The sequence below is a fragment of the Schistocerca gregaria genome, chromosome 1 (genome assembly GCF_023897955.1).
Source record: "Schistocerca gregaria isolate iqSchGreg1 chromosome 1, iqSchGreg1.2, whole genome shotgun sequence".
NCBI lineage: Eukaryota > Metazoa > Arthropoda > Insecta > Orthoptera > Acrididae > Schistocerca > Schistocerca gregaria.
This window is the reverse complement of record NC_064920.1, coordinates 643,817,297-643,830,601: the sequence shown is the minus strand read 5'-3', so window position 1 is coordinate 643,830,601 and position 13,305 is coordinate 643,817,297. Positions and strand designations below refer to the sequence as shown.

Genomic DNA, 13,305 nt, shown 5'->3' with positions numbered 1-13,305 from the left:
TGGTCATCACTTCAAGGAAACAAGCTCACACACACACACACACACACACACACACACACACCACGAATGAGAAGCCTGTGTTGGCAACAGTTGTGCACAGATAAAGACGCATTTAACATACTAGTCTGATATTACTTAAGATTTGGCCACAATAGGTAGTGCAGGCAGCCTATCCACTTAGGCTGTGGCTGCCCCATCTTGCATTTTGTGCTTGCTTACTCAATCACTGAGGGCTGTAACTGCTTTATCCCCACTAGGTAATACAGCACAACTTGGTCATTTGGCACAGTTTTCCATAAAGTGAATAGTAGCTCTTAGTGTAGTTCAAATTAATGGTTTGTTGTGGAAAATAAATAATGTCGAATTTGAATAAAGGATCATGTCACGTTAGGGCAAATAATGCTGTATAACAAATCTCAAGTTCTTTAATTTGCTTCTGGTGCCTGTTACCGCAATACTCTGTACTTGATTCGTACAAACGAACTCAACGCAATTCAGCAACCAGTTCCACACAAGGACAGAAACCACACTTCCTCACAAGATGGTTCAGTACAGGCCTACTAGTCTAATAACCCAGAACCAAATCAGAACTTTTGCTAATTCCAAATAATCCTCAAGCCACAATACCATTCAACAGAATTAATGATTTGTTAACATACAGCCATTCAACTAGTTCAGCCTCTTAATTACTCTTGTACTGATCAAGAACTCAAATTCTGTTCAGCCTTGAATCATAGTTGAACAGTATCTCAATTAACCATAGGAAGCTATGCCAATCTCTTCAGGAATTAGTCCAATCAGTCTTTTTAACCACAATTTTCATAGGTAGCGACTCTCTCGCTCTTCGTTGCCCAACTTAGTTATGTGAACATGACTTTATATATATCAAAAGAGCCCCCTGGTCAGACAACTTTCTCATAGTGCCCATTAAAACCCTGCTAAAATTGTTGTGAACCATTAAAATGGACATTAACATCACTACCGCCATTTTTAACAATTATCTTTCATATCTCTTCTGAGCAGCCAACTGCAGCCCAACGTATTCTCTCTGCCATCCAGGAACTGCATGAATGAAAACACCCAGTAGCTTGCAGTATCTTTCTGTTCTCCATCTATCGACAATGCGTTCGCACAACAACAAAACCACCACACATTTTCACATGTAACAAATATTGTGCTTAAACCATTCCAATCATTGGCATCACATAATGTTGCATAATAACTACTGCAAACTAAACAAATATTTCTATTCACATTAGACACATTGTCTATTCCCGAAATGTCACAAATGATCAACTGCTGTGCACCTTGCCTGATTTGGTATGTTGTTTCTCTGCATTAATGCTAACAACAGCAGTCTGCTTCACATTAAGGGAACAGATTACCCCTCTATCCCTACAATTGATACCACACTACCTAGGAATGGAAAACATTTTACTACATGCAGCATCATGAAAAGCCTTGACCAAATCTGAGAATGCAGTGTCTTGTTACCTTGGTTTCCTGAAGTGCCCTCTATTGTTTTCTGCAGTGCTAAAATTTCTTGTTGGGTGCCACTGCTTCTCGCAAAACCAAACTGGTTATGTCCTCATATGCTTTATATTTTCCCTTTCGTTTTTTAAATAAAGTGATGTATGGAGTATTTTTTTATATATGTAACACTAGACTGTGTGGTTATTTTCTCACATGTCCACACCTGCTTTCTTCAGAATTTTAATAAATCTCATTTATAAACTGGTGGAGCTTTTGCTTCACTCTTTGCAAGAGGTCTGTAAGGATTCTGCTGCTATTTCATTAACACCTAAGCATTTGTTCCTTCTGAATTTGTGCACAGCTTTTTGAAATTCAGAAATAAATGTTGAATCTCCCCCATTGTCTTCTCACACTGTGTCCTATTTTCATTTGGCCTTATTTCTTGTGGAAAACTATAAAACATGTCCAGGTAATGTTTCCACCTCCTCTCTGTATTACATGTATAGTGACAATGCACATAGTGCAAAATTGTTGTTATGCAAGGTATTCCAAAGCAGAGATGTGTAATGTATGTTATTTGGTGTTAACATAACCACTAATGTTGGTTAGCCTTTGTTTTCCCTTGGTTGCTAAGTGTGTCCAGATATATCACTCACTCGCATTTCTGTATGCTACACTTTTTAAATGTTGGAAATAAATACCTTAGGTCTTACAAAAACATTTATTGGTGACCTTGACATGATCGTAAGATAACTGTGCTGGATACAACATGAGTAGCAAGAAACAACTGTGTCATGCAACATGATCAAGACTGAGCTGTGCTGCATATTACCTGTGTGATGTTCATAATGTACTACACTTTTTCAAATGGCAGCACACAACTGTAGATGAGGTGGTAGCAAGCACGGTAGCTAGCCACATTGCAGTGAAGCCACTTCCATTCTGGTAAAAAGATCCATGGTTGAGAAGCCAGTTTGTGCAGGCATATGTTATTGCCGACATAACCATATATGGTTATGTTATCGCAGCACTAGATGTAGAGATGGCCACCAAAGTACAGGACATTCTAGTTGTGATACTAACTACAGAATGATATACAGTGGTGAAAAATGAACTGATCAAGCACTTATTGCAGTCTGAAACTAAGAGATTAGAGAATTTGCTGCAGATGAAAGAACTAGGTGATCGCACACCTTCACTGTTGCTTCATCGTGTGTGGACATTGGTGAACAGTGCAGTCACCAATTTCATTGTGATGATGGTGGTGGTGGTGGTGATGATGATGATGATGATGATGATGATGATGATGATGATGATTATTATTGGTTTGTGGGGCACTCAACTCCACAGCCATCAGCGCCCACATAAAGTCCCAATTTTTACACAATGCAGTTTTTACACAGTCCAATCCTGTCACGAATAATGACGACGACGATGATGATGAACTGATGAGGACAACACAATGGCCAAAGCCTCTTTTTCCACCTGGGAGTAATGGGCCTGCGCGGGACTAAGAGTTTTAGACGCAAACACCAGTGGCTGCTCGGAACCATCCGCGTTGTGATAGGCCAGGCCCTTCAACGAGGTGAACCGTTGCTCGCATGCAGGTGACCAAACAAAAGGAACACTCTTTCGCAGAAGGCAGTACAGGGGGCGGGCTATGGTGGAAGCCCTGGGAATGAACCGGTGGTAATATGCAATCTTGCCAAAAAAAGCTTGTAACTCCTTCAGCGAAGCAGGCCGAGGAAGGTCAACGATACCTTGGACCAAACTTCCTAGCGGCTGGACACTGTGCCGAGAAATGGTGTAGCCCACATACTCAATGGACGGTTGGAAGAAGTTTGACTTACGCAGGTTGCAACGCAAGCCCACGGACCTGAATTTGAGAAAGAGGGTGCGAAGGTTGTGCAAGTGTTCCTTCGTGCTGCGGCCTGTGACAATTATGTCGTCCAGGTAATTAATACAATGAGGGATTGTCGACGTGACGTGCTCGAGATAATGTTGGAATATCGCTGGGGCACTGGATATTCCGAAGGCCAACCGCTGGTATTGCTAAAGGCCAAACGGAGTGTTGACGACTGCCAGCCGTTTGGAGTACTTATCAAGTGGTATCTGATGATAAGCCTCCGAAAGATCGATTTTCAAAAAATATTGGCCTCCTGCCAAGGCGGAGAACAATTCATCAGCACGAGGCAAAGGATAGGTGTCTACCACCAATTGGGAATTAGTGGTGGCCTTGAAATCGCCACAAAGACGCAATTTTCCCGAGGGTTTCCTGACATTAATGAGGGGCGAAGCCCACTCACTAGAAGAAATGGGAAGAACAACCCCTAGGGCTGTCAGCCTGTCTAGCTCTTCTTTTACCTGAGGGCGGAGAGTCAAGGGGATCTGCCTCGCATCTAGAAAACTTGGGCGAGACGACGCCTTCAACGTTAAGTGAGCTTCAAAGTCTGAAACTCGCCCCAGGACCCCCTCAAAGATATCCGGAAAGTCAGAGATCAAAGATTCCAGTGATTGATAGGGAACGTCTTCAGAGACCAACTGTATGGTGTCAGCAATAGAAAAACCGAGAGCTTGAAAGGCATCCAAGCCAAAAAGGTTAGCGGAGCTCGCATCACTGACCACGCTTCCAACTGTCGACCTGCGGCGTGAGAGACTTCATACGATTGAGCAATGGACAGGACTTCGTCAAGGGAAGGGTCTTCTAACTGGAGGGCCCCTTGCCGGACCTCCCTATCAGGGGCCGAACGAACAATGACGTCGTGCACCATAACGAGGCATACGACTCTCGTGACTGCTCCGTGACAAAATGACAGTTGTGACTAAGACCGTGCAGGGTAGCGGCCCACGCCTGGTAAGACTGTTGGGGCTGCTTCTTGCACTGATAGAACTCGACCCTAACCGCCACAACATGCGTGCGGCGGCGATAATATGATGACAGCAATGAACACAGTGCGTCAAAAGACAAGGACGAGGGTTCCTGCAATGGCACTAGCTGCCACAAAACTTGATACAGCAAGGGAGATATCCAAGACAAGAAAAGAGCACGACATAACTCCGCATCGGCAACATGAAACGCCTGGAAATGTTGCCGAAGGCGATGTTCATATGTGTCCCAATCCTCCGCCGTCTCAGGATGGCGCTGGAGCAGACTGCATGGAGAGCAATGCCGGAAGCACTTGTTTCATGGTTGCCATGAGCTCCTACTGCTGCTCAACCAAAACCCGCACTAAATCCTCCATGCCATGGATAAGCTGCGAAACCGGAACAACGGCGCAACACGCGAAAGAACGACCCTACTCGTCGCCAATTGTGTAGTAATACGGTTCACGTTTTATGTCGCACTTCTCTTAGCATAGACTGGGAAATGTGTCCTAGGCATGCCCGATGTGAACTGAGTGGGCACGGCCCGTGCTGCCTGAGTTGTTGTTGTTGTTCCGCCGGCAGAGGTCGCGGCCGAATTCTCGCGTGCCCTCTGGTGGACGGGACTCTACTTGCGGCAACTACTGTCCGTGCCGTGCCGTGCCGTGCCGTGCCGATGTGCGCCTCCGGCAATCTTTCTGGTGGCCACTGCACCTTTGGATCTACAGAGCGAAAAACAGTGGCACGTAATAGAGGAATGCAGTGTGAAGAGGCATGGCACTGCACTTTGGCACACTTAAGACCAAATAACATGTCCTACATTTCCTTGAACATACATGTTTCATGTACCAGACTCTTCAGAAAGATGTGCGCTACAAAATAAACATGTTCTTTTTTAAATTTTTGGTGTCTTGCCTCAAACACTCGAGGGAGAGTGGGGAGGGCAGGGGGAGGGGGAGGGGGCACCATGATCTAGTAGTACCCCGGTTCAGAAATATCATAGACCCAGGGCTGATGGGTAGAGTAGTTTGAGTTGTAGTGGGGAGGTGGGTGCTCACCATGTAACCCGTGTTTATTTGTAGTGATTTTGCCGCTTCCTCTTCGTTTACTGCTCTCATGTCAAATGAAAACAAAATGGATTCCTGTGGCCTGGAGCTATCAAGTGAATTAAAATACATTGACATAACTACAGAAGGCAAAAATATGTTATTAGTTTCAGATTTTATTTTATTTCCACTTTTCTGACAGTAAAGCATTAATCGTCTTGCAGAACATGAAGTTATTTTTGTCAGTTTGCTAAAGAAATTTGGCTTTTATTAATCATTTCCGCTGAGGCAGTCAATTTGTTTGAAATGAAGTATTTAATTCCACACTATTGGCTAGTATCAACTGTTCGCTGCATTTCAAGGGCACATTTTCATCCTCTAGCACGTATGGCATTATGCCATAATAAAGAACCAAACATGAGATAATGCAGTACAGGTACTCCAAGAAAACTTACATCCCAAAAACCATACTGAAAAGCTTAATACAATGTCGAGGCCTTCTTCATTGGGGATCTGGACGTATGAGTGAGCACTTTAACCCAAATTATGCATTTTATTATGGTTCATGACATTCTGATGCTCTTGGAGTATCCTCTGAAGTCTTTTTTCTTTTATGACGTAATGTAAAATCTTTTAATATTTTACACATATGAACATACGGGCTTTCTGCATCATCGTAGCTGCGCAAGCATGGTGACGCCTTTTGGTGCTCTGTGGCAACTGTTGAAACAAACCTTTTCAGACAGGTCACGGGAAAATATTGTGAATGGTGGTTTGAAAAGCATTACTTTCAAAGTACATTTCCTTTTACACAAGGTGAACTTTGTGTGAGAATATATAATGAATTTCTTAAATCACAGTGTGTTCGACTTAATTTTAAAAATCAACTTTTTGTGGATGACAATTAAAAGCATTTCGAGTCCAGAAGATGACATATAAGTCGTAATTAAAAATTTTACTGGCACGTTTGTGTGATGCATCTTAAAGTGTAACGTGCACAAAAAAGATCAACATTATATGTGAAAGTTTTGCTTTTCTTATAGCAACACTATGTACATTAATTTAAACCATTTATATTTCCTTTTTGTGTGTTCGAGCTACAACAGTGTTGTTGCTATTGTCTGACTTTATCACGTGTCCTATGCTCTGAATATCTGCTGTCAGCTGGCGAGATCATGTGATGAGCTATGAGCTATGACTAGCTTACAAGAGCATATCACAGTCTCAATTTCAGTGCTTCAGAAAGTAACATGCGATGTTTGGTGGAATTAATATTTGTACTTTCATAACATGGAAATATGCAGCGTACATGTTGGTGCACATCAAAGTGCTATCCAAAACGTGTTCTTTTCCCCCTGAGTTTCGTTTTCTAAAGTGCCGGGAAATTCTGCACTGGTGTATAAAACCATAACCATTCAAAGGACTGACAGGTTTTATGGTTGTGAGGGAAAGTATATTGTCACTTAACATGAAAAGTGTTTTCACCTGGGAGAAAATGTATTTTTAGCCTGGAAATTTGGGAAAAATCCGGGACTTTTTTTTTCCTTGTCCGCGTATACCCCCTGTTCAGAGACAAGGAACAGCCCAGCGGCATGGGAAATGCCTTGAGAAGTCAGTAATGATGGCAACTGACTCTCCGGATAACAGCAGTTAGCTTTTTATTATGAAACAATACACGAAACAACTGTTCTTGGTGTGGATACAGGAGAGTAAGTGTCAGTTTACCAAGCAACCAGCCTGCTTCACTGTAGTTGCGATGATTAGCATCGGCTTGCTGCCAGCAACTCCATCATTCGGATGTGTGGACGGGTAACATTAGCCCTTTACCTGGGTCTCCAGTATAGATTTGAACAGCAGTTCGTATTCACTAATGTGATGCAGCCGGTAGGAACAGACTTCTTTTCATCTTTTTGTTCTCAGATCTTCGACATCACCATTTTCTGGTTTTGATGACCAGCCAAAGCAGCCAAGATTAATTTAGTCACAGTGAGTGTGCTGGATTACATACAATAACAGGAGATTCACCATATCTTACGCTTCTTTGACAGTTTCTATAAATTACGGAGCTGTCACCCACACTTGTTCCACTGTAACATTATACAGTGCACCATATCCTGAGAGCGCGAGGCCCACTGATTCATGCATGAGCATGACATTTGAAACTCAAGACCTTAAAGAGCAGTGAAACAGAGTTTGTCTTAATGCTCGTGCAAGGAATCTACCAAACATCCACTAGCAACTGGGCCTTGTCACCCCATTTAGTGCCAAAGGAAACTAACAGATGGTGTCCCTGCAGTTATTATTGTCAGTGAATCTCTCTGAATGTACCTGACTGATATCCTGTGCAGCATATTGAAGACTTTGCAAGTAATGTGCACACTAAATGTGTCTTCTCTACAACTGATCTAAAGTGTGCATACTACCAAGTACTGGTCGCACTAGAAGACATCCCCAAAATGGCCAGTGCACACCATTTGGACTCTGCGAATACACCAAGTTTCCACTTGGTCTGCATAATGCCGGACATACTTTTCAAAGATTTGTGGATGAAGTGACTCACAATTTTGAATTCTGTTTCATTTACGTTGATGATGTGTTAATAACGTCCAGTTCAGAGGCAGAACACCTAGAACATTTACACTAGCTTTTTGACCATCTTTGTGTGCATGGTTTGCTCATTAATCAGGCGAAGTGTGTTTTTGGTGCAACAGAAGTGCCGTTTCTGGGCCACACTATTAACACTCATGGAGTATGGCCACCACAGGAGAAGGTCAAGGCAATAGTCAATTACCCAAAGCTGACAACAATATGCAAGTTATGTCAATTTTTGGGAGTCACAAATTATTTTCGTTGCTTCTTTCAGACCCAGCCCTCTTAGCAGTCCCACCAAAAGGGTCCCTATGAGGGATGCATAAATCCGGTGGCAAAGTAGAGTGGACTGATGGATTGCTAGCAGCCTTTGTTAAATTGAAATTAGCTGTCACTGATGCGACGCTGTTGGCACATGCAGCTCAGCGAGCACCTCTTGCCTTCATGGTCGATGCTTCAGTGATGGCAGTGGGTGTAATGCTGGAACAGCAGATGAATCAATGCTGGTGGCTGTTATATTCTTTAGTAAGAAGCTTTTTCCAGCACAATAAAACTGGTCCATGTACAGTTGTTAACTACATGCTGTATATGCCACCATTAAAAAGTTTTGATACATGCTTGACGGGCAACAATTCTTCTTGGTTACTGACCAAGAAGTCTCACACCTATGCGTTTTGACAAAGGCGCAATAAAACTTTGCTGCACCAGGTCTGTCAAATAGATTAAACTGGGCAGTTCACGACCAACATCATACATGTTGATGGGAAAAGCAAAGTGCCGGCTGATGCCCTATCCTATATCCAAGAGGCCATGAACATCATGGATTATAAAGCACTCACAGCAGCACTATTCTTCAATCTGGAGTTACAAAAGATTTTAACACACCCTTCCAGTCTACAATTATGGCATATCCAGCTACTAATAGCAAATGTGTGGATATGATATGATGTGTCAACACCAAGAGTATGCTCTTTTGTGACAACTGGTTTCCACCAACAAGCCATCGCGTCATTACATCAACTTTCACAGCCATGGTACTATGAAATTGGTAAAATGAGTTTTTGGGTGGCGGACTTTAGGCACAGATTGTAAGGTTTAAGTGCGTCAGTGCACAGCCTGCCAGTGCAGTAAAATTAGTTGGCTTTTTCATGTGCCTCTCAGTACATTTCTGTGATCCAATCAGCGTTTTGAACATGTACATCTGGATAAAATAGGACCTTTACCAACATATGGGGGAGGGGTCTACCTACTGTCTTGCAGCAGTTGTTTGATTTACATGCTAGCTGGAGGTTTTCTTCATGGCAGATATTACGGCAGAGACGATTGTCACCACCCTTTTTCACAGGCGGTATGTATCACCACATCTCAGGGCAGACAATTCAACTTGTATCTGTTAAAGGCTTTTGTTGTACTGTTGAGCACAAAGAGGATTAGAACCACAGCATACCACCCAGTGGCAAATAGATTGGTTGAATGACTTTATATGAGGGTGAAGGCATCATTACGTCGGCACAATTCGGTGTTTGATACAAATTCTACCCATCACTCCACAGGACATCCATACATCTATAAAAGAGGATTTAAGAACAACAGAGCCAGGCTGATGTGCAAGATAACCAATTCGCATAGCAGGTGAATTCTTCAGCAGCACTCCAAGTGACATTATTGAAACATCGGACTTCACTATTAAGCTGTGATCCCGCTTACAGCAACCCCTGCATGTGGTAGCAACAAGGACACAACAATCTTATCATCTATTTGTTTTCAGTGATTTGTAAAGATGCAAGTAGGTTTTCATTCAACAAAACACCTGACAGTCACCTTATAATGGAACTTAAAACATGCTCAGAAGAGGTGACAAGCAGTTAGACGCTGGAGAAATTCTGACTACAGTTTCAGTGGACAGGTTAAAGTCTGTGTACTACACAACCTACAACAACTGGGATAAGGCATCTGGACAGTTCAACTGGACATACCAACCTCATTCCCTGCTCTGCATTCTAGTCCAGTTACACTGCAATTGCTGTCGAGCAGTGATGCCTCAACGGAAGAAACTGCGCAAGTTCTTACGTGGTCGGGGCATCACATGAAATTCAGCTGATGATATCGTTAATACTGTGAGGAGGGGATGGGGAAGGGAATGCTGTAGTGACAGTGCACATAGTGAAAATTATCCTGATGCAAAGTGTTCAAAGTCAAAAATATATAATGCATGTTATTTGATGTTAGCATGACCACTAATGTTTATTCTTTGTTTTTTTCGTGTTTGGTATGTTTTTCCAGATACATCACTCCCTCACATTTCTGTATGCTACACTTGTTAGATGTTGGAAATAAAACTCATTTTTTTAAATTTCAGATTGCTTTTAATGTTTTTATTTTATTTTGTCTTTACTTATTCCAGTGTCTCACATTATCCACAGCTGCCATGTTTCTGCATTTGTCAGTCCAAGTACCTCTTCTTCTGCCTTTACTACACCTCTTGTAAGGTCATTCCATTTCTTTTCTATGCCAGTAGCTCCTTGAAGTGTCATTATATTACATGTGTTTTGTAGGCAGTTTGAATGTTTACTTCCTTCATCTTGTCTTTAAAAATTTCAGCTGCCTGGAGATCAAATTGGGGGCAGGTGGGTAGTATTTTACCACCAGAATATTTTGTTCTGGAGGAAACCATGATGAAACTTTCAACAGAGAGTTGTATTTACTAGGAAGGAATAATGTAATGGCATCCATTGCCTTCCACATTCCATACCTTTATCTATTAAAAGTTGTCCTGTCAGTACTGGCTCATAGCTGTTTCCGTATTATGGCCATACTAAGAGTTGTCCACTATCAGAGGGTGACAAGGGGCACAGTAAGAGGAAAGTGCTCACTGTGCATACGCACCATGAATAGCTAAGCTAAGTCATAGAGGTAAATGTCACATCAATCATCTCATTGTCAGTCTTGTAAGTGGGGCAGTGTTTGTAGTTCGGACTGTAATGTCGGCACCAGCTGACATACTCACAAGCTGCTATGTTTTCACCTGCTACATGTGTAGCAATCTGCTACTGAAGGAACTCACAAGAGTTGTCATCCTGCTGAAACAGAGGAGGTTCATATTGAAATTATGTACAGCAATAATCCCATGTATTAGAAAGAGAAAACATTATTTTTCTTTTTTATGTTCAAGACTTAACACATTCATAGTTTTCTGATGATTAGTTCTGTGCTATTGGTTGATATTGTTTGCTGTTACTTTTGACTCTATATCCAGTGTATTACACGATCCATTCTTAAGCATTTTCTCTTTAGAGTTTTCTCTGCCTTACTTACTAGTTTACTCGGAGACCGTAGTTTTTATTACAGGAGTTTTTAATTCATAGTTTTATCCAGACCTTCCTGGTAGTCATATCAGAACAAAAATTGTTTTAGTAAAGATTCTTTAAATGGAATTATTCATTATTTTTGGTTTAATTTATTACTGACATGTGATTTATTCAGAGAAAATACTGTGTTTCACACTTGGACTAATAAGAAATAAAACTATAATTAGCTTATGGGAATTAGTTTGCTTTATTAGTAGTAAGGAGGAATTTCATTGTGTTTCAGAAATCCATGGAAGGGTGTTCTGATCAATGAACCAAATGGAACAAATGTGTATGAAGGTGTTAAAAAGGACTATACAGGAGACGTAAGTAAAATATTTTAGAATGTGGGTAACCTAAACAGATGATATAACATTGAAAATTCTAGTTTGAAATGGTTTATTTGAGAAACAAGATCATGTTAACAGAAATTACAATGTTTACACTATTTTGCAAATGTTATCTGTCAGATTTGTTAGTACTTCAGGTGCAAACATAGAGTTCAAGTTCAATATCTGAATTGTGTTATATGTTGGCACCGTTGAACTTTGAGACATGTTTCGTATATTATGCCTTGCTCCATACTCAAGAGTAAATTTCCAGTCATGTGTCAATAATCTGACCTACTGTGTTTGAAGTTCAAAGTCAGAATAACCATGTATGTCTTTGTTAATGCTGACTTTGCCCCTATCTGCAACTTCTATGCAGGAGAACTGAAAGGTCTCTCACAGACCTTAATTTTTAAATAAATGATATAGAGCGGCCTTCATTATTACTATCAACTTATTGACTGATTTATTACAACAGTCAAACACTTTATACAATACTTTGACAAAGTAGATGTATCAGTATACGTTCTCAGTACGATTCCCTTCGATAGTAATTGACTTTCATTCTCTCCTGAATGACGGCTGGCAGGATGACAGCCAAAAAGCTTCAGCTGTTATGATGTCATTGTGATTTTCATGTCAGTTCTTCTTCTATGGTGTCCACCACATCATGATTGATCACCAGCCAACAGATGTGACATCGCGCCAATGCTTTCATGAGAGTCATACCCCAGCATGACACTTGCAGCAACTTGAGTTTGCAAGGATGCAACTCTGGGGGACGACCACTTGACAGCATTGTTCCTTTGTGGCAAGCATAAGGATCCCATGGACAATGTTGAGTTGATCATGACACACCAAATCAGCTCTCTCAAGAGATGCACCTAGTCAATCCACCTCGACATCCGAAACAATTTCCCAGAAAAGTGAGTCAGCGGCCATGGTGGTCGCGACCTCTCGTGCTGTCGACAGAAAATTGGACAAGATGAGCTGTAAAGTGTCGTCCAATGTGGCCTTGAGAGCCTCCAGCCTCCTGCCAATCAAACTATACATCAGGCCCCTCTAGTAGCTGTAAAGCACATCGGTGTTGGCATGCCAGGCAGTGGAGCAATAATGAATGTTATAGTGATAGTTACTGAGAAAAAGGTCACACACCTGCGCTCAGTGGGCAGTCCATCTTGCAGCTTGAAACGAGGCCTGCATAAGGAAACCAATGGCTTGTGGTCGGTGATGAGAAGGAACCGCATCCCATAGAGGAAAATGTAGAACTTTTTAACTCCAAAAATGGTAGCAATCGCCTCCATTTCCATCTGTGAATAATTATGCTGTGCAGCGAGAAACTTCTTGGGGCCTAAGCAATGGATTGTTTGATGCCATTTGGTTTCCAATGGAGCAGGACTGCACTGATGCCATTTTGGGATGCCTCACAGTCCAGGGTTGAAGGCTTAACAGCTTAAAAGAAGCCAGTCAGGGAGCAGGGTACAACTTCTGCTTGAGAGACTGAAAAACCCATTGACAGTTTGCAGACTAGGCAAATTTGATGCCATTTTGATGAAGCTGGTTAAGAGGATGGCAGATATGCATGTTCCGAAGAATGAACCGAGCGTAATGCAAAATCTTCCCCAAAGCAATACTGGAGATCCTCCAGGTTTTTGGGTG

General features: G+C 41.9%; 1 protein-coding gene across 3 annotated transcripts in view; it reads left to right on the top strand.

The window, feature by feature from the left end:
• Positions 1-13,305, top strand: part of LOC126360693 (legumain-like) — a 132,037-nt gene that overhangs the window by 30,113 nt on the left and 88,619 nt on the right. For all 3 annotated transcript variants that reach the window (XM_050007733.1, XM_050007731.1, XM_050007732.1), the window contains one exon: positions 11,562-11,643. In XM_050007733.1, the coding sequence (XP_049863690.1) occupies positions 11,562-11,643 (82 nt within the window). The remainder of the gene's footprint in view (positions 1-11,561; positions 11,644-13,305) is intronic.